We start from the raw sequence: 22,334 nt of genomic DNA, 5'->3' as shown, positions 1-22,334 counted from the left end.
TCCTGATTAAGGTGGAAAGGAGACACCACCTTAGGTAGGTACCCGGGAACTGCCCGGTCATGGTAAAAAATCAGATATGCTGACTTACAGGACAAAGCACCCAAATCCGACACTTGTCTGGCAGAGGCAATAGCAAGCAGAAACACCATCTTAAGAGAAAGCCACTTAAGGTCTGCCGATTCAAGAGGCTCAAACGGAGACCCTTGCAACGCCTCCAGAACAACCGACAAGTCCCAAGGAGCCACAGGCGGGACATAAGTAGGTTGAATCCGCAACACACCCTGAGTAAATGTATGAACATCAGGTAAAGTTGCAATTTTTCTCTGGAACCAAACAGACAAGGCAGAAATATGAACCTTGATGGAGGCCAGACGAAGGCCCAAGTCCAGGCCCTGTTGCAGAAAGGCCAAAAGTTTGGCCGTACTAAACTTGTAAGAGTCATGATTGTTAGATGCGCACCAAGCAAAGTAAGAATTCCAGACCCTATGATAAATCCGAGCAGAAGTCGGTTTGCGGGCCTTCAACATGGTTTGAATGACCGCCTCAGAAAATCCTTTGGCCCTTAAGACGGAAGCCGTCAAAGCCAATCGGGCTAAATCCTGATACACACAGGGGCCCTGAACGAGGAGATCTGGGCGCTGCGGAAGTAGAAGGGGACACTATCAAGAGACCCTGAAGGTCTGAGAACCAATGCCGTCTGGGCCACGCTGGAGCGATCAGAAGTAGGATTCCTCCTTCTTGCTTGAACTTCCTTATTACTCTGGGCAGGAGTGACACCGGAGGGAACACGTATAGCAGTCGAAAGTTCCATGGAATTGCCAGTGCATTCACGAACGCTGCTCGAGGATCCCTTGTCCTTGCTCCGAAGACCGGAAACTTGTGATTGTGTCGAGATGCCATCAGGTCCACATCTGGAAGGGCCCACTTGTCCACGAGGAGTTGAAACACTTCTGGATGGAGGCTCCACTCTCCGGCATGTACGTCCTGACGACTTAGAAAGTCCGCTTCCCAGTTTAGGACCCCCAGAATGAACACTGCCGATATGGCTGACAGATGGCGTTCCGCCCACTGAAGAATCCTTGATACTTCCCTCAAGGCCATGCGGCTTCGAGTGCCGCCTTGATGATTGATGTACGCCACCGTGGTGGCGTTGTACGAATGTACTTGAACAGGTCTGTTCTGTATTAAATGCTGGGCCAAGTTCAATGAGTTAAACACCGCCCGCAATTCCAGAATGTTTATTGGGAGGAGAGACTCCTCCTTGGTCCACCGACCCTGCTCCAACACCACGCCCCAACCTCTCAGACTGGCATCCGTCCTCAGAAGGACCCAGTTGGAGATCCAGAAGGGACGACCCCTGCTAAATCGTTGGTCCTGAAGCCACCAGCTCAGTGACCGACGGACCTCCGGAGACAAGGAGATCATTTGAGACTTGATCCGGTGAGGCAGGCCAACCCACTTGGCAAGAATCAGCTGTTGCAGAGGGCGGGAATGGAATTGAGCGTACTCCTCCAAGTCGAAAGCAGACACCATGAGACCTAGCACTTGCATAGCCGAATGTATCGACACTAGCGGAAGAGATAGGAAGCATCGAATCCTGTCCCGATGCTTCTGGAATTTCTCCTGAGACAAGAACACCTGGTTGTGAGTGTCCAACAACACCCCCAGGTGCACCATGCTCTTCCAGTTGATGAGCCGCCCGCAGGTTTGCAGAAACTGGATAGTCAGATCCAGATGGCGTAGGAGAATTTCTGGGGAATTTGCCAGGATCAACAAGTCGTCCAGGTACGGTAGGATCCTGACCCCTTGACGGCGGAGCAGTCATTACCGACATGACCTTGGTGAAGACTCGCGGAGCCGAGGTCAAACCAAAAGGTAACACCTGAAATTGGTAATGGAGGTTACCAACCGCAAACCTCAGGTACTGCTGATGCGACACTGCAATGGGAATATGCAGGTAAGCATCCTGCATGTCCAGGGAGACTATATAATCCCCAGGCTCCAAGGCCTTAACAATAGAGCAAAGAGTTTCCATACGAAAATTTGTTCAAGGACTTCAGGTTGAGAATGGGCCGGGATGACCCATTTGGTTTTGGGACTAGAAACAGCGGTGAATAGAACCCCTTGTCTCTCTGAGCCAGTGGCAACTGTACTACTACTCGTGTCCAGGAGGGACTGTACTACCGAATGAAGAGTTTTTGCCTTCACCTGATCCAAAGGGACATCTGTCAGGCAAAATCGATGAGGTGGACGATTCTTGAATGATACGGCGTAACCTCGAGTGACTACTTCCCCTACCCAGGCATCGGAAATGGTCCTCAACCATTCCTGGGTATACCCTAGAAGTCAGACCCCCACCCTGGGATTCCCCAGAGGGAAGCCCGCCCGTCATGCGGCAGGCTTGTCAGTTTTGGAAGCAGGCTGATGGGCAGCCCAGGCCCGTTTGGGTTTGGGCTTATTGGGTTTGGAAGTGCAAACCTGTTTCAGATACGCCTGACCTTTTGCTTTCCCTGAAGGACGAAAGGAGCGAAATGCAGTACTCTTAGCCTTCGGCACCGAAGGAGCAGTACTAGGTAGACATGCTGTTTTAGCAGAAGCTAAGTCAGCCACGGTATCCGGACTCCAGGTCGACAACAAAAAGGTTGACACACCTTAGGTCGACACCAATTGGTCGACACACCTTATGTCGACATGGACAAAAGGTCGACATGGACAAAAGGTCGACACGAACAAGGTCGACATGGAAAAAGGTCGACATGAGTTTTTTAATGTTTTTTTTATTTTTTGGAACCTTTTCATACTTAACGATCCACGTGGACTACAATTGGAACGGTAATCTGTGCCGAGCGAAGCGGAGCGAAGGCACCATGCCCGAAGCGAGCCATGCGAGGGGACGCGGTGCACTAATTGGGGTTCCCGGTCACTCTACGAAGAAAACGACACCAAAAAAACATAAAAAAAACTCATGTCGACCTTGTTCCTGTCGACCTTTTGTCCATGTCGACCTAAGGTGTGTCGACCTAAGGTGTGTCAACCTTTTTGTTGTCGACCCTGAGTCCCAGACCCGTCAGACACTATCTTGTTGAGGTCTTCTCCTAAAAGAATGTCTCCCTTAAAAGGGAGCACCTCCAGGGTTTTCTTAGAGTCCAGATCCACAGACCAGGACCGTAACCAGAGAATCCGGCGAGCCAAAATGGACGTAGTAGAAGCCTTAGCCGCCAGAATACCGGCATCAGAAGCCGCCTCCTTAATGTAATGAGAAGCTGTGACAATATAAGACAGACATTGTCTAGCATGATCAGAAGCGTTGGAAGGCAACTCCGCCACCAGCTCCTGAGCCCACGCTTCAACAGCCTCTGCATCCCATGTCGCTGCAATGGTGGGCCTATGCACAGAACCAGTTAGGGTGTAAATGCCTTTAAACAACCCTCCACACGCTTATCCGTCGGTTCTTTCAGAGATGTGACGGTAGTTACCAGCAGAGCCGAGGATACCACCAGCAGCGCCACCTGCGAATCCACTGGCGGGGGGTGTTACCAAATTTTTACTTAGCTCCGCTGCGACGGGGTAGCGAGCCAGCTTCTTCTTGTGAGGCGTGAATTTCTTTCCTGGATTTTCCCAGGACTCCTGACGTATGTCAACTAAATGGTCAGAATGAGGTAAAACTTGTTTAACCACTCTCCGACGTTTAAACCTGTCCGGTTTCTTAGGGGCAGCATCAGGCTCCGGGTCATCAATAATTTGAAGAATGGTCCTGATAGCCTCCAACAAGTCAGGAACATCCACCTGTGAAACAGATTCCCCATCAGAAGCGTCGGGATCAGAATCTGTGAGGTCAGTATAAACGCCATTCTCATCAGACGAGGAGTCTGAGATGTTGGTGGATTGTGAGGAAGTAATGGCCCGCTTAGAGGACCTCTTGGTCTTAGGCGGGTGAGGGTTAATCTTCTGAGTAGTCAGTGATTGGTTCAATTGCTGTAACTGAGCAGACAGTTGATCTGCCCATGGCGGGTTAACCAAGGGGACCATAAGCGGTTGTACCAGCTCAGGAGGTCCCATAGGGGGCGTTAGTCTAATTACCAGCGTATTCAATAGCGTGGATAAGGTAGCCCAAGGTGGGTCATGTTGAACCCCCGTTGCTACAGTCCCACTTGGAGGTAAGGATTCCGCAGAACCTGAACCCTCAGCTGCTAAGTTTTCCTCAAATGTGTCTGCAGCGTCACCACCACGCAATGTGGGATCAGCCCCAGCACCATTGCCCTTTGTAGCTGACATATCCGAAAGCTCAATGCAAGGCAACACAGTACAATATCAGCAGCACAATACCTGATAAGAACCCCCTGTTTAGTGCATCAGCACAAACAGGGAATTCAAGAGGTATATTGTGACAAAAAATCACAGAAAAATACACACTGAGTATATCCTGTGAACTACCTATATTAAATGATAAACCTGACGCACTTAGCCCCCTCAGGTTATAGAATATAGGGATAGCAATCTGAGTGATACACACGAAATGGAGGTCACACAGCAGCTATATGCACACACAGTCACACTGTACAATGCAGAAATTATGACATGCAATACAACAGCACTGGACTAGCAATACAGAGTAGTACTATATATAGCTATACACTCAATAGATATAACAATGCACAGTCAAGACTGGATGTATATCACAGGGCACTTGTACTATATAACCCTGACTAAATGCACTATTTCTTAACTAACACTGTCAGCAGACATGTAGAATACTTAAGTGTCCTGTAAAATGCACAGCGCTGACATGCAGGCGGCTTTACAGAGGAGGATTTGCCCAGACAGTCCCAGGATCAGCTCAGCTTGTCCTAATGGTGCCCAAACGCTGACAGGGAGTGAGGGAGAGAGAGATATGCAGCTCCAGGGCGGGAACATTTACTCTAAATGGCGCCCTGGGGCTGAGGGAGGGGCTACAGGTCAAAGCCTTATCCCCATGCTGGACTTCACCACCGGGTATTGTGGGCTTATATAAACTGTTTATGAGAGAAAACCGACCTGTGCCCTTGCCCTGGTGGTCTACTGGGGTCCCTGTACTACCTCAGTGCCACGCCAGCGCGCGTCCCGTCTCCCACCGGGCGCGCGGGATCGCGATTTACAGCGGGTCCCGCCGGTGGGACCCACTTACCTCCTCCCTGAGTGTGGCCACGCGATCCAGGAGAACAGCGGTCGTGTGTGTGACTAACTGGCAGAAAACCGGAGCCTCCGCTGTAAGTACCCGGCAACCACGGCGCGGGAGTATACAGCGCTGCTGGGGGAGGTGATGGAGCTGCAGCAGGAGATGTCTGACTAACATCTAACACAGACAGTGCCTTTGCTGCATCCCTTGAAGTCTTCATTTTTCTTTTAAAAGCTTCTTCTCGGGGCTGCTGGAGCAGCCCCCATGTTGTTTCCCTGCTTACTTCATGGCACCAACTACAAAACGGAGCTCCTGTGCACGGAGGCGGGGTTATAGAGGAGGCGGCGCTATGCATTCTGGGAAGAAGGTCAAAGCTTTGAGCCTGTTGGTGCCTCGGATCAAGATCCTACTCTACAACCCAATGTCATTCCCTGTGGAGCCCAGTGTACCCCGCAGCAGAAAACAACCTTAGTACTGCATATACTTCTTGAGTCAAGGGGAGCATCGCAAACTCATTTAACCACTTAAAATATACTTCATATTAACTATAAACTACTAAGCTATAGTTGGCATATTTGTTCTGCATTTAGTATACTGTGAGTCCTGTGTAGGATATCTAGTTCTTCTAGAACATTATGAAGGGGCACACCATTTATAATAATATAGCCCACCATTTGGGATACCAAGCTGCCCCACTCACTGATTTTGTAGTTTACTTGACAATCCAGACTGAACCTTACAACGTCTGAGGATATGGTTTTCTCCGAACCCAGGCGCACCAAGTTTATGTCTCCACAGTTTCCTGGAGATAGGAAGCAGACAGATCGGTAAACATCCAAAACACATCCAACGTTATTTACAATTTCCTAAACATATGAAAAATAATATATTGATCAAAGATGGAAAAGACAACATTTAAGCATTGAACATATTGCAAGTAAAGAGTTGGATTTCAGTATATACTTTCCTCCAAGGTTGTAGGGAGGAGGAGGAGGGGGGGGCGGGTGTCACAGACATGGGCTACATTTCAGTTTTCATCTGAGGTGGGACACTAAGTATGGACTCTTCTGCCCTATAACCCCCTACTAGCACTAAATTTAGAACAGCAGTAGAATACCGATCAAGAACTCTTAGGTGGGTTGCTCCACTTGACCCATTGTGTAGGAGAGGGACAAAGGTGGACTTCCAATAAAGAAGTGGATAGACTGAGGGGTATAATTAATTAAAATCGGATCCATTCCGACATGCATTTGTCGGAATGGATCCGACAAGCCCTATTCAATGATCAGCCAAATCCAACTGTCGGATTTGAGCCAAATCAGACTGTCAGATTTGGCTGTTCCCGGTGTCCCGTCCTGCTGCTGCTAGCGGCTGCTGGGGAGAGCCGTCAGCGATGCAGGGGAGAGCTGCCGGGAGTGAGGAGCCTTAGGGGGAAGTCCTGCTCAATCAGACTTTTTTTTTTTTTTTTTTTTTTAAGTCGTACTGAGATTGTCTGACAGAAGCACATGGATCGGCGGCTATTACGCTGATCCATGTGCTTTCCGACAAGTCGAATTCCCTGACCTGTCGGAACAAAAAGCCGGGGAAACAAAAAGCTGGGGATTGAATAGATCGGAACCCCTTTCAACTTGAAAAAGTCGAAAACGGACGTCTTTCCGACAAGACGGCAGTTTCGACAGCAATTGAATATACCCCTGAGTGTCCTTTCAAAAAGAGGAAAAAGCAAAAGACAGTTATGTGCCGTCGCCCTATGCCGGGCATTGGAGAAAGAAAGGTGCACGAGCAGGAGAGGGTTAACAACATTCTTGCCCAGACTAGCAAAACCCAGTCTGTGTATGCCCCACTACTTAACAGGAAATCGTGGATTTTGAGCTCTGCTGTCATGACCATATTATTATTTATTATTATTATTATCCTTTATTTATATGGCGCCACAAGGGTTCCGCAGCGCCCAATTACAGAGTACAAATGCACATAAAAAATAGGAAAACAGTGACTTACAGTTGAATACAATATAGGACAAGTACAGGGCAACTAAGCATAACTACACCAGTAAACATAGAGAAGTTCCAGGTGGTCAAAAAACTGTGGGATCTGGGCAGTTGAGGATTATTAAAGTAAGAAAAGTATAAGCACATGAGGGAAGAGGGCCCTACTCGTGAGAGCTTACATTCTAAGGGGAGGGGTAGACAGACAGACGGATGACACAGATGGGGTACATAGAGAGCGTGGAACAGAGGGTTATGTTGAGATTTGGCTAGGTTTGGTAAAGAAATGGGTCTTAAGAGCCCGTTTGAAGTTTTGTAGAGAGGTGGAGAGTCTGAGGGGGAGAGGTAAAGAATTACAGAGAAAGGGAGCAGCACGTGAAAAATCTTGGAGATAGGAGTGGGAGGAAGTAATCAGAAGACAGGAGAGTCGGCGTGCATTAGCAGAGCGAAGAGGACGGGTGGGAGAGTAAAGGGAGATAAGGTCAGAGATGTAGATGGGAGAGGAGTGGGTGAGGGCTTTGTAAGTGAGTGTGAGAAGTTTGAATTGGATTCTGAAAGGGAAGGGAAGCCAGTGGAGGGCCTGTAGGAGAGGGGAGGTAGACGTAGTGCGTTTGGTGAGGAAGATGAGCCGGGCAGCAGCATTGAGGATAGATTGGAGTGGAGAGAGGTGATTGTCAGGGAGGCCAGTTAAGAGGAGATTACAGTAGTCCAGTCTGGAAATAATCAGTGAGTGAATAATGATCTTAGTGGCATCCTGTGTGAGAAAAGGTCTGATTCTAGAAATGTTTTTGAGATGAAAATGACAGGTTTGTGAGAGGTGCTGAATGTGTGGTTTGAAGGAGAGGGAGGAGTCAAGGATTACACCAAGACAGCGTACTTGGGGGCTAGGGATAATGAGATTGTGGAAGGTGAGGCTGTGCGGGAGGGTGGGAAGATGATCAGCTCAGTCTTAGACATGTTGAGTTTAAGAAAGCGTTGAGACATCCAGGAAGAGATAGCAGAAAGACAGTTTGAGGTACGAGTGAGGAGAGCCGTGGAGAGATCAGGGGAGGAGAGGTAGATTTGAGTGTCATCAGCATAGAGGTGATATTGGAAGTTAAAAGAACTAATGAGTTCACCTAAAGAGGACGTATAGAGAGAGAAAAGGAGAGGACCAAGAACAGAGCCTTGGGGGACACCAACAGTTAGTGGAAGTGGGGGGGAGGTAGCATCATGAGAGGAGACAGAGAAGGAACGATCAGAGAGGTAGGAGGACAGCCAGGAGAGGGCAGTATCACGCAGACCAAGAGAGTGAAGGATTTGCAGAAGGAGAGGAATATAATAGCAGAATAGCTATTATTAGTTAAACCTTCCTAGCCCAAAGATGTTATAGTAATTTACAGTAAACCCAAAGATGTTATAGTAATTTACAATTAATCCCATACCGAGGGTATTCTTTTTGTCGTGACATTTATCCTTGAACTCCAATATGATCTTTTTCATCAGTTCATCTAGAGCTGCGTTGGATGGAGCACAAACAAGAACTCTGTTCTTCTTATTTTTGGCATTAAGGTTTTGAATCGGAACATTGCCGCCCTTACTCTGAAAAAGATCAGACATGTTCATTGTATCCGTTACTAGAGTCATTTTCCCTATACTATGCTTTTACCTCTGGGGCGTCCAACCACTAGACAAGATCAACTAAGTATGTAAACCAAATTGCAGGCATGTGCTCGACTTTACATATATTTGTTAATACTATACTCCAGCCTTTTTGTAGAATTGTTAGTTAGATTAAGGAAAGACTATAATAAAAGTTATTTAAAAAAAAAAAAAAGGGATTCTTTTCTTACCTGTTAAATTTATTTTTCCATGGAGGATGATGGGACTGTGGACTGGGGTATAGCAGGAGCTACAGGAGTCTGGGCATCAAAAAGTTAACTTCTTTGGGAGTAGCAGGCTCCCCCCCCCCCCCCCCCACCTGTACCCCGGGAAGCCAGTTAAACTTAACTAGGGGTGGCCATCAGTGCGTTAATCATCAATGGTCACACCGGTGGTTAACCTTGATTATATAAAACCATTCACAGGTAAACCATTGATGGTTTCAACTACTGATGGTCATCCCTGTGCAATAGATTAGCAAACTGCCAGCCAATCATAGCATGAGAGTGAAGTTTTGCAGGTCCGTCGGGGGACAGAGCTAGGCTCGGTACTCGTCATTAAGGGGGGGCAGGGCCTGAACCATTGTGGTTTCTCTACCATCGGTGGCAAAACTATTTTACATCATGTGGCAGGCCGCACAAGAGCCCCCAACAGATCTCGTGGAATGAGTCCTGAATGAGGCCAGAACCATTTTTTTTTACCAAAAGGTAGGCCTGACTAATAGTAAGGCGAAACCATCTAGCCAACTTCTGTTTGGAGGCTGGCCAGCCCCTCTTGTGGATATCGTAAAGGACAATAGCCCGATTTGCAAAAATCCTCAGTCCTACTGACATAGGAGTGAAGAGCTCTAACTACGTCCAGCTCAAGTGCAAATAACCCAGAGTATGTAACACCTGAAATTGAAAGGGAAGTAACCACAATCTCCTGATTGATGTGGAAAAGAGAGACCACCTTGGGGAGATAATTCAGATTGTTACGGAGAACAATTCGGTCAGGGTTTAAAAAGAGGAAAGGTGCATGTTGAGAAAGAGCCCCTAAGTCCGAAACACAGCATGCGGAAGCAATAGCCAGCAGGAACAGTCTCCCATGTCAGCCAATGGAGATTATCAGAGTCTAATGGGTTAAAGGGAAATCCAAGGTTAGATCCGATGGATGTACTGGAGTAACAAAGGGGCGCTGAATGTGGAGAACCCCCTGCAAGAAGGTTTGAATCGTAGGGGAAAAGGGACACTCATCGTTGAAATAATACCGAAAGGGCAGGCACTTGCACTTTTAGAGAAGCTAGGCGAAGTCCCGGATCCAGCCCCGACTGCATGAAGGATAAAACTCTGGAAAGATGATAAAGAGGATGTCCACCAAACATGATGATAGATCCATGCCGAAAAAGGTTTTCTGGCCGAGAACATGGTCTGAACAACCAGATCTGAGAAACACAAGGTGCTATAGCAAGTCCAAAAGGTAAGGCCCGAAATTGGAAATGTTCTTTGTGTACTGCAAAGCAGAGGAACTGCTGATTATCCTCCCATATAGGAACAAGTAAACATCCTGAATGTTCAATGAGGCCATGAAATCTCACGGTTACAGAGCCTGCATAATGGAAGTGATTCCATCCTGAACCTGGGAAACCTGAGAAACAGATTGAGTCTCGAGGTTCAGAATAGAACAGAAGGCTTTTTAACTAGGAACAGGTTTGAATAAAAACTTGTACCTCCCTGGGGAGACAGGACCGGACCTATCACATCTGCGGCCAGAAGAGTGCTGTTTGAAGTTCTGAAAGCTGCAGCTTTGCCAACCTCGAGTGGTAATCCAGTGGAAAAGAACTGAACCGGAGGCTGCTCTTGAAAGGTGAGGAAGCACCCCCTCGATACGAAGTCCTTTACCCAATCACGATGTAGTTTCCAGCCACACATCGGCAAAGCGAAGGAGATGGCCGCCCACACTGGAAAGTCCCAGGTGAGCCCCCGCCCCGTCATGCTGGTATGCATGGGAGTCCAATGGTGTACTGAACAGGTTTGTCGTCATCTGGACTTGGTGCTTAGTGGAAGAGCCCCGAGCTCAGGAAAAAGGCCAGCACCTCGCTTTAACTTGTGGACGGAAAGGAGCAAAAGGAAAAAAAAACATTTTTTTGCTTAGGAACCGCAGAAGGTAAGAAAGCAGTCTTCGAAGCTGCTACCATAGCAACGATTTTATCTAGGTCCAGACCAAAAATTACATCACTGGAAAAGGAGAGGGTCTCAAGGGCCTTTATGGATTCATTAGTGGCTTGCCAAGAGTGAAGCCACAGTGCCAGTCTGGCTGCCAGACGTAGCAGAGACCTTAGAGGCTATGAAGCCAGAATCATTGGCAGCCTCGCCCAAGTAAGTACTAGCTTCTCTGAGGGTATCCACAATGGAAAGGAGATCAGACTGGCGAGTGCTGGAGCGTAGACCATCTTCAAGGGAATCCACCCAGCTATCTAAGGCTTTGGCTATCAAGGCTGAAGCAAGAGCTGGGTACAAGGCAGCACCAGAATTGGGAAATATGGATTTTAGAAAATTCTTACATTTTCTGTCAGTGGAAACCTTAAGAGAGGCCACATTAGGGATAGGACAACGCACAATGTGTGCATCCTTGGGGGGGCCGGGGGGGGGGGGGGGAGGAGATTCCCTCTTTTTTCCAGTCTGCAGGAGGAAGTAAATAAAAAGTGGAAATCCATTTGGACACTAAGAAATTCTTGTTTGGGTGTGACCAAGCCTCTGCCAAGATGTCCCCTAATTGAGCGGAAGAAGGGAAAACTGATGGGTCCTTCTTACGCTTGAAGAGAGACACTTCAGATGCTTTGGATGTGTCCGCCTCTTAAAAATGTAATGCAGACATCACTGCTTTTACTAAAGTGTCTACATCCACCTGGGTCACACAATGCTCCTAAACCGAGGAGTTGTCTACATCCAATCTCAGGGACAAGTCATCATCCATGATTGAGGAGTTGTCTGGGACTGGGAGTCATAGCCTGAATGTAGAGGTGTAGAAGTACCGTTCCTGGAGGCTTTGCTCCTGGCTGAAGGTTACAGCATGTGTTGCAAAGAACTAAAGACCTGTACCAAACCCTGGACAATGTGGGACAGCCGTAGACCCAAGCCAGCTCTGAGAGAGGTTGATGCGGCTTCCAGAAAAGGGGCCGAGTACCGGTCAGCTGATGTCCCGATGTGGCCACCGCAAAAGGTGGAGAGGGCCTGGAAGATGTAATCTGATAAGTTAAATCCCTCATGTCAAGCGACAGGGAAAGCCGCCCGTGCCAGCTCCTCTAGGGGAACCACCTCAGAGAGGGATTCATCCTGTGCTTCCACACAGCAACTATCACAAAAACCAGTGTGATCCTGAGCTGAACAGAAAAACATTTATTTACAGCCTTTGCATGCATAGGCGCACAGCACAGGAGCAGCCCTTTTCCTGGGTAAGCCTTGGTAGAGGTTCCATTGGAGGACATACAGTAGTTTCAATGAACTGGGAAACCGCACACAAAAAAGTGGTAAATGTGTGGGGGCAAGAGCACAGAACTAAAAGACCAAAAATTAATAAATAAGTTGCCTAGCAACAATAAATAAGCAGGTACAAGAAAACAACAAACTGCTCAACTAACTATGCATTTAATAAATTATGCAGCATAAAACACATATAAAACCAAGCAATATATGGAAGTAACTGAAGGAAGCACTGACAACCTAACAGTACAGTTCAAAACTAGAACTTATGCTGACTGTGTGTTAGGGGGGTACTCACGGAGAGATACATGCTTAAAATCTAAGCAATCTGACTAGATTGCTTAGATTTTAAGCACAGATCACTCGTGTGTACCCCTCACAGCGATAGCGATGCGCAGCCCCGCGCATCGCTATCGCCGGTGCTAGATTGGGTGAAATGAGCGGCCCCCCGTCCTCCCCCGCATCGCTCAGCACACATCGCGCTGTGCTGAGCGGTGGGAGAGATGTGTGGTGAGCGGTTCGCTCAGCACACATCTCTCCCGTGTATACCAGCCTTTAGTTTGTTTTTCTTACTATGGGGCAGATGTATTAAGCCTGGAGAAGTGATAAAGCAGTGATAAAGTGCAAGGTGATAATGCCCCATCCAGTCAGTTCCTAATTGTAATTTTTCAAATCCTTAATGATTGGCTGGTGCGTTATCACCTTGCGCTCATCACTGCTTTATCACTTCTTTATCCCTTCTCCAGTTTAATACATCTGCCCCTATGGCTCATGTTAAAATCTCTGTGATTGCTATATATATGCCGATTGCTAATAACTGAGAGGTTAGCGACCCAACTAGCCACATACACACACACAAAGTATGCAGTGCAGGCGCTCAGTAGCATATATCGAACACTAGAAAGACATACACATATAAAGAAATATCAGGCACAATAGTCCCAGCAACCTGCACCAAGAGGTGAGGAATGGGATCCCAAATAAGCTGGCACCCCGACAGTGAGGTTTAGGGGAGGCAGGAGGTTCTCTCTCCATACGGAGCTCATTCTCCCCAGTCTTGCTGTTTATCCAAAGGAAGAGCCCTACTTATCCTCCACAGCAAAGGAGATCATGTACAACAAAATCTTGTACAAGGGAGTAAATGATGCATTTTTACAGTAACATCATTTTATCATCATACTAATCTGAACTAAGTGTGCATACCTCCATAAGAATTCTATATAATAGGCCAACTATAGTCTTTGATTTGCCAGTTCCCGGAGGTCCGTGGATCAAACATATTCTGGCCAAACGAGGATGCTGTTTCACTATGGCATGGGCCTTCTCGATGGCATATCTCTGGTCACTGTTATACTCCTTCAAGCTGGGAAACTGAGAAGATACAGGAAACATATTAAAGCCTCTTTAAGGATCTTCAGCATGAACTCAGTCTAGCACCAAGTATGCCAAGAAGCCAGTTATTCACCTAACCAAGCCCTGCAGTGACGGAACACACAGGAAGAAAAAACAGTGGAGCATACACTATTGGTGGATAATTAAATATTCATATTATGAGGCTTATGTAATAACCTGTGATGTGCAGGCTGTGCAGGAATTTTGGTCAGTCTGCCCGTAATTTTAAAGAGGCAATCGTTTACCAGGCAAGATGATTGCTGCTTTAAACACACGGGCACACTAGACTGAATTCCTGCACCTCGCAGACTACTGCATAAGACCCTTTGACTTGCAGAAGAATCCGTTTCCTCACTGGTGTTGGATATTTTGTTAGCCAGTTATATTGGATCTATTGAAATGTAATATATACAGACGTTGTTATCTCATGAAATATATTTTGTATAACACAGATATGGTCAGCACTTGCTTCTGTACATTTTGTAGTTCTCTTTCTATATAGGGTCCAGTAGCCCTGCGTGATAAATGCAGACAGGCGGTGGGAAGTACTGGAGGTCGCCGGAGGTGTGCTATGCCGGCTGATCTCAGACGTTTTGTTAAAGGGCAATCATATATAAGGCATTGTTTTGCCTTGTAAGTGATTACCTCTTTAAAAAAAAAATAAGATTTTACTTACAGGTAAATCTATTTCTCGTAGTCCGTACTGGATGCTGGGGACTCCGTAAGGACCATGGGGATAGATGGGCTCCGCAGGAGACATGGGCACTTTAAGAAAGAATTTAGGTTCTGGTGTGCACTGGCTCCTCCCTCTATACCCCTCCTCCAGACCTCAGTTAGAGAAACTGCGCCCAGAAGAGCTGACAGTACAAGGAAAGGATTTTGGTAATCCAGGGCAAGATTCATACCAGCCACACCAATCACACCGTATAACAAGTGATAAGAACCAGTTAACAGTATGACAACTAACAGAGCATCCGGTCAAACCCTGATGCAACCCTAACTTAACCCTTATTGAAGCAATAACTATATACAAGTATTGCAGAAGAAGTCCGCACTTGGGACGAGCGCCCAGCATCCACTACGGACTACGAGAAATAGATTTACCGGTAAGTAAAATCTTATTTTCTCTGACGTCCTAGTGGATGCTGGGGACTCCGTAAGGACCATGGGGATTATACCAAAGCTCCCAAACGGGCGGGAGAGTGCGGATGACTCTGCAGCACCGATTGAGCAAACACAAAGTCCTCCTCAGCCAGGGTATCAAACTTGTAGAACTTTGCAAAAGTGTTTGAACCTGACCAAGTAGCCGCCCGGCAAAGCTGTAATGCCGAGACCCCCCGGGCAGCCGCCCAAGAAGAGCCCACCTTCCTAGTGGAATGGGCCTTAACTGATTTCGGGAGCGGCAATCCAGCCGCAGAATGAGCCTGCTGAATCGTGCTACAGATCCAGCGAGCAATAGTTTGCTTTGAAGCAGGAGCACCAAGCTTGTTGGAAGCATACAGGATAAACAAAGACTCTGTTTTCCTGACCCTAGCCGTTCTGGCTACATAAACCTTCAAAGCCCTGACCACATCAAGTAACTCGGAATCCTCCAAGTCAGTAGTAGCCACAGGCACCACAATAGGTTGGTTTATATGAAAAGATGAAACCACCTTTGGCAAAAATTGTGGACGGGTCCGCAATTCTGCTCTATCCGCATGGAAAACCAGATAGGGGCTTTTATGTGACAAAGCCGCCAATTCTGACACACGCCTAGCCGAAGCCAAGGCTAATAGCATGACCACCTTCCACGTGAGATATTTCAACTCCACCGTTTTGAGTGGTTCAAACCAGTGGGATTTCAGGAAACTCAACACCACGTTAAGATCCCAAGGTGCCACTGGAGGCACAAAAGGGGGCTGAATATGCAGCACTACCTTTACAAACGTCTGAACTTCAGGCAGAGAAGCCAACTCCTTTTGAAAGAAAATGGATAGGGACGAAATCTGGACCGTAATGGAACCCAATTTTAGGCCCAAATTCACTCCAGACTGTAGGAAGTGAAGGAAACGGCCCAGCTGGAACTCCTCCGAAGGAGCATTCCTGGCCTCACACCAAGCAACATATTTTCGCCATATACGGTGATAATGTTGAGCTGTCACGTCCTTCCTAGCCTTTATCAGCGTAGGAATGACCTCATCCGGAATGCCTTTCTCTGCTAGGATCCGGCGTTCAACCGCCATGCCGTCAAACGCAGCCGCGGTAAGTCTTGGAACAGACAGGGCCCCTGTTGCAACAAGACCTGTCTTAGAGGAAGAGGCCACGGGTCCTCTGTGAGCATTTCTTGCAGATCTGGATACCAAGTCCTTCGTGGCCAATCTGGAACAATGAGTATTGTTCTCACTCCTCTTTTTCTTATTATCCTCAGCACCTTGGGTATGAGAGGAAGAGGAGGAAATACATAGACCGACTGGAACACCCACGGTGTCACCAGGGCGTCTACAGCTATCGCCTGAGGGTCTCTTGACCTGGCGCAATACCTCTGTAGCTTTTTGTTGAGGCGGGATGCCATCATGTCCACCTGTGGCAGTTCCCACCGACTTGTAATCTGCGCGAAGACTTCCTGATGAAGTCCCCACTCTCCCGGGTGGAGGTCGTGTCTGCTGAGGAAGTCTGCTTCCCAGTTGTCCACTCCCGGGATGAACACTGCTGACAGTGCGCTTACGTGATTCTCCACCCAGCGAAGAATTCTGGTGGCTTCCGCCATCGCCACTCTGCTCCTTGTGCCGCCTTGTCGGCTTACATGAGCCACTGCGGTGATGTTGTCTGACTGAATCAGAACCGGTTGGTTGCGAAGCAGGGTCTCCGCTTGACGTAGGGCGTTGTATATGGCCCTTAGTTCCAGGATGTTGATGTGAAGGCAAGTCTCTTGACTTGACCACAGACCTTGGAAATTTCTTCCCTGTGTGACTGCACCCCAACCTCGGAGGCTTGCGTCCGTGGTCACCAGGACCCAGTCCTGAATGCCGAATCTGCGGCCTTCGAGAAGGTGAGCACTCTGCAGCCACCACAGGAGTGACGCCCTGGGGGATAGGGTGATTAACCGATGCATCTGAAGATGTGATCCGGACCACCTGTCCAGTAAGTCCCATTGAAAGGTCCTCGCATGGAACCTGCCGAAGGGAATGGCCTCGTATGATGCCACCATCTTTCCCAGGACACGAGAGAAGTGATGCACTGACACCTGTTTTGGTTTTAATAGGTTCCTGACCAGTGTCATGAGTTCCTGAGCTTTCTCCATCAGGAGATAAACCCTTTTCTAGTCTGTGTCTAGAATCATGCCCAGGAAAGGCAGACTTGGAGAATATTTAGAATCCAGCCGTGTTGCCATAACACTTCCAGAGAAAGTGCTACACTGATCAGCAACTGCTCTCTTGATCTCGCTTTTATGAGGAGATCGTCCAAGTATGGAATAATTGTGACTCCTTGCTTCCGCAGGAGTACCATCATTTCCGCCATTACCTTGGTAAATATTCTCGGTGCCGTGGAGAGACCAAACGGCAACGTCTGATATTGGTAATGACAATCCTGTACCACAAATCTGAGGTACGCCTGATGAGGTGGATAAATGGGGACATGAAGGTATGCATCCTTTATGTCCAGAGACACCATAAATTCCCCCTTCCAGGCTTGCGATGACCGCTCTCAGCGATTCCATCTTTAACTTGAACCTTTTCAGGTATATGTTCAGGGATTTTAAATTCAATATGGGTCTGACCGAACCGTCCGGTTTCGGGACTACAAACATGGTCGAATAATAACCCCTTCCCTGCTGAAGGAGGGAAACCTTGACCACCACCTGTTGAAGATACAATTTGTGAATTGCAGTTAACACTATTTCCCTCTCGTGGGGGGAACTTGGCAGGGCCGATTTGAGGTATCGGTGAGGGGGCATCTACTCGAATTCCAGCTTGTATCCCTGAGACACAATCTCTATTGCCCAGGGATCCAACTGGGAGTGAACCCACTTGTGGCTGAAATTTCAAAGACGTGCCCCCACCGGGCCTAGCTCCGCCTGTGGAGCCCCAGCGTCATGCGGTGGATTTTGTAGAGGCCGGGGAGGACTTCTGTTCCTGGGAACTAGCTGTGCTGTGCAGCTTCTTTCCTCTGCCCCTGCCTCTGGCAAGAAAGGACGCACCTCGGACTTTCTTGTTTTTCTGTGATCGAAAGGACTGCATTTGATAATACGGTGCTCTCTTAGGCTGTGAGGAAACATATCGCAAAAAAATTTGACTTTCCAGCAGTAGCTGTGGAGACCAGGTCCGAGAGACCCTCCCCAAACAATTCCTCACCCGTATAAGGTAAAACCTCCATATGCCTTTTTTAGTCGGCATCACCTGTCCATTGCAGAGTCCACAGGACCCTTCTGGCAGAAATTGACATAGCATTTATTCTAGAACCCAGCAGACTAATGTCTCTTTGAGCATCTCTCATATAAAGGACAGCGTCTTTAATATGCCCCAGGGTCAATAAAACAGTATCCCTATCTAGGGTATCCAACTCCTCTGATAAGGTATCAGTCCATGCCGCTACTGCACTACAGACCCAGGCCGACGCGATTGCCGGTCTGAGCAAGGTACCCGAATGTGTATAAATGGACTTCAGGGTACCCTCCTGTTTGCGATCAGCAGAATCCTTGAGGGTAGCCGTATCCTGTGACGGCAGGGCTACCTTTTTGGATAAGCGTGTTAAAGCTTTGTCCACCCTAGGGGAGGATTCCCAGCGTAACCTGTCCGTTGGCGGGAAAGGATACGCCATAAGAATCATTTTGGAAATCTGCATTCTTTTATCTGGAGATTCCCAAGCTTTTTCACATAACTCATTCAGTTCGTGTGAGGGGGGAAAAGTTACCTCAGGTTTCTTTCCCTTATACATATAAACCCTTGCGTCAGGGACAGGGGTTTCCTCTGTGATGTGCAAAACATCCTTAATTGCTATAATCATATATCGGAGTGATTTAGCCAACTTTGGCTGTAACTTTGCATCATCGTCATCGACACTGGAGTCAGAATCCATGTCGGTATCTGTGTCAACAATTTGGGATAGTGGGCGCTTATGAGACCCTGACGGCCTCTGCGACATAGGATCAGGCACGGGTTGGGACCCTGACTGTCCTGAGGCTTCAGCTTTATCCAACCTCTTATGCAAGGAATTAACATTATCATTTAAAACCTTCCACATATCCATCCAATCAGGTGTCGGCGCCGTCGGCGGAGACACCACATTCACTTGCTCCCGCTCTGCTTCCACATAGCCCTCCTCATCAGACATGTCGACACAAGCGTACCGACATACTACACACACAGGGAATGCCCTTTTTGAAGACAGTTCCCCCACAAGGCCCTTTGGAGAGACAGGGAGAAAGTATGCCAGCACACACCCCAGCGCTATAACCCAGGAATAACACAGTAACTTAATGTTAACCCAGTAGCTGCTGTTTACATTGTGTTTTTGCGCCTAATTTATGTGGCCCCCCCGCTCTCTTTTTACCCTCTTCTACCGTGAATCTGCAGGGGAGAGCCTGGGGAGCTTCCTCTCAGTGGAGCTGTGGAGAAAAAATGGCGCTGGTGAGTGCTGAGGAAGAAGCCCCGCCCCCTCGACGGCGGGCTTCTGTCCCGCTTAAATATGCATTTTCTTGGCGGGGGCTCATACATATATACAGTGCCCAACTGTATATATGTTTACTTTTGCCAAAAAGAGGATCCAAATGCTGTCCAGGGCACCCCCCCCCCCCCCCCTGCGCCCTGCACCCTTACAGTGACCGGAGTATGTGAGGTGTGTGGGAGCAATGGCGCACAGCTGCAGTGCTGTGCGTTACCTCAGTGAAGAACGGAGTCTGCTGCCGCCGATTTGAAGTCTTCTTGCTTCTCATACTCACCCGGCTTCTGTCTTCCGGCTCTGTGAGGGTGACGGCGGCGCGGCTCTGGGATCGGACGGTGAGGGTGAGATCCTGCGTACGATCCCTTTGGAGCTAATGGTGTCCAGTAGCCTAAGAAGCAGGACCTAGCTTCAGAGAGTAGGGCTGCTTCTCTCCCCTCTGTCCCACGATGCAGTGAGTCTGTTGCCAGCAGAGCTCCCTGAAAATAAAAAACCTAACAATATGCTTTCTCTCAGCGAACTCAGGAGAGCTCACTGAAAAGCACCCAGCTCGTCTGGGCACAGTATCAAACTGAGGTCTGGAGGAGGGGCATAGAGGGAGGAGCCAGTGCACACCAGAACCTAAATTCTTTCTTAAAGTGCCCATGTCTCCTGCGGAGCCAGTCTATCCCCATGGTCCTTACGGAGTCCCCAGCATCCACTAGGACGTTAGAGAAATAAAAATCCAACATTGGCCGGCATTCCGCACCTTGGACTCCATTCCATCCTGCCAAGGACCTCAGTTTAAATAGAACAGCAGCAAACTGAGGGGGTGATTCAGACGTGGTTGGAAAGAGCATCAGTGCAGCTTACTTGGAAGCAGCAGCGATGGTAACGCAGCAGGAGGTGTCTGGTATAAGTAGACGCCTTCTGCATGTATCATTTTAAAGGGCAAATTTTTAGACGCGACTTATGGCTATTCCTACTGTAGCAATAAATCACGTATAAAATTTTGCCCTTAAAAATACAAATATGCCCCCCTGACTGATTAGGTGCAAGGTGCTAGAATGAACACTACATGTGTGATCCTCTGCTGCTTCCAAGGACACAGCATCGGATCACCTGCGACACCATCGGCCAGCTGAATAACCCACGAGGTTACAAGACCGGCTGCCACAGCTCCATTGCCGAGGTCAGGAAACATCAGTCAGAAGACGGAGACCCCTGGCCTCATCATTCCCACAAAATGGAGATGACACGCTTCCATTTTGTGAAATGGGAGGCCATTCCCGCCCCCAAACGGCTGCAGACTGTCAATCCACCGACCTCTGCAGCCTTGCTATGTCCAACAACGTAAGACATATAGCACATGCACAGTATGGGTCTGCAGCATGCGCAAAGTACTGCACATTGGTACACTGCATACAGCTTCGGCTTGCGACGGGACATGAATCACCCCGTGTTACTGTATGTGCAGTTAAGGGGGTAACCCGCCGTAACGGTCAGTGGGAGAGAGTACACAGCGGTGGCAGCAACCGTGGCTAGCACTCATTAGAAGGGGGAGTGGTGTAGCAGGAAAGATGCGTGTGAATAATCACATGCAGGTAAGAGAGGGGAGGAGCAGGAAGGCTGCGTGGAAGCCATTTTGTCTACTCTAAAGTTGTGTAAAACCATACAAATAAAATATTTTAAAATGAAAAAATATTCTGCGCTGTGTGTGTGTGTTTCAATTTTAGCAGCTCACTTTAAAAAATAACACACTGAATACAAATAAAAACCACAAAAAGCAGCACGGTAGAATGCATTCCCACTGCAGTGGGAGAGGAGCTTGGGTGTTTTTTCTTAAAGAACCCAAACTCCTTGCTGTGACTCTCTACCCCAAGGACTTAATAACTCGGACTTTGACATTTTGAAGAATAGATAAAAAATAATTAGGAAGGCACATAGATCACCATACAGGGAAACTGCAAGTTAGTAAACCATTTATTATGTGTAGACAGTTTTTAATTTACTTTGATGTTTTGGAATGCTTGTAGAATGCTTTCTAACTTCCCACATTGAAATGTTATGAAATGTAGCACACATTTCCTTTACTTTATGAAAACTGTAGAACAGATAAAAGAAAATGAAAAGGTTCAATACAAAAGACAGAAGTTTCTTGGTCCATGATATCTGCACACCAGGGCAGGGCCACTTACTACAGTACTTCATATTAGGTGTATAGTTTTTATTTTACTTTACATTCTGCAACTACAGAACCATTATCATAGTGTTACAATGTAAAAAATGAAGTTTAAATTTCTCTCGTAAACCAAATACTTCCCGCACACAGGGGGTCATTCCGAGTTGATCGCTAGCTGCCGTTGTTCGCTACGTAGCGATCAGTGAAAAAAACAGCTAATCTGCACATACATATGCACAGCACTGCACACGCGTGTCGTACGGGTACAAAGTCCTTTGTGGTTTTGCACTGGTTATAGTGACTATTCCAAACGCACAGCCGAACGCAAGGAGATTGACAGGAAGTGGGAGTTTGTGGGTGGCAACTGACCGTTTTCTGGGAGTGTTTGGAAAAACGCAGGTGTGGCCAGGTGTTTACTGAGCGGGTGTCCGACGTCATTACCGTGTCCCTCGTCGCAGCAATCATCGCACAGAATAACTAACTACAGGGCTGGTCTTGTTCTGCACAAAATGTGTTTGTGGCTGCACAGGCGTTCGCACTCCTGCAAAGCGAAAATACACTCCCCCGTGGGAGGCCACTATGCATTTGCACGGCTGCTAAAAGAAACTAGCGAGCGATCAACTTACACAGTGAGAACAGCGAGGACTTACCAGGCTGAGCTCGTTTTCTGTAATATCTCTTGGTAAGAAGTCTGTGGGTTTGGGGTGAATGATGGGTCTGAAGAGTGGATTCCGCTGCATCTGGAGCAAAGCTTTAAATTGCCGCTGCGTAGTTATAAGGCTGCCGATCACTATACACTGCACTTGCTGATTGCGGTAAGCGGACAGATTTCCATAGGTGTGGATACACAGGTCGCACATTGTGTACTGTTCCTTCTCATCTGGAAGTGAGAGACAATG

At 47.8% G+C, this 22,334-nt stretch overlaps 1 protein-coding gene across 1 annotated transcript in view; it reads right to left on the bottom strand.

The window, feature by feature from the left end:
* SETX (senataxin) overlaps positions 1–22,334 on the bottom strand; it is a 176,445-nt gene that overhangs the window by 17,300 nt on the left and 136,811 nt on the right. The window contains exons 12-15 of the mRNA XM_063936768.1: positions 22,086–22,315; positions 13,449–13,616; positions 8,568–8,724; positions 5,856–5,957 (exon numbers count right to left, since the gene is read on the bottom strand). Coding sequence (XP_063792838.1) covers positions 5,856–5,957; positions 8,568–8,724; positions 13,449–13,616; positions 22,086–22,315 — 657 coding nt within the window. The remainder of the gene's footprint in view (positions 1–5,855; positions 5,958–8,567; positions 8,725–13,448; positions 13,617–22,085; positions 22,316–22,334) is intronic.

This window comes from Pseudophryne corroboree, chromosome 8 (genome assembly GCF_028390025.1).
Source record: "Pseudophryne corroboree isolate aPseCor3 chromosome 8, aPseCor3.hap2, whole genome shotgun sequence".
Taxonomy (NCBI): domain Eukaryota; kingdom Metazoa; phylum Chordata; class Amphibia; order Anura; family Myobatrachidae; genus Pseudophryne; species Pseudophryne corroboree.
The sequence above is the reverse complement of the archived record's forward strand: the minus strand, read 5'-3'. Positions and strand labels throughout refer to the sequence as shown.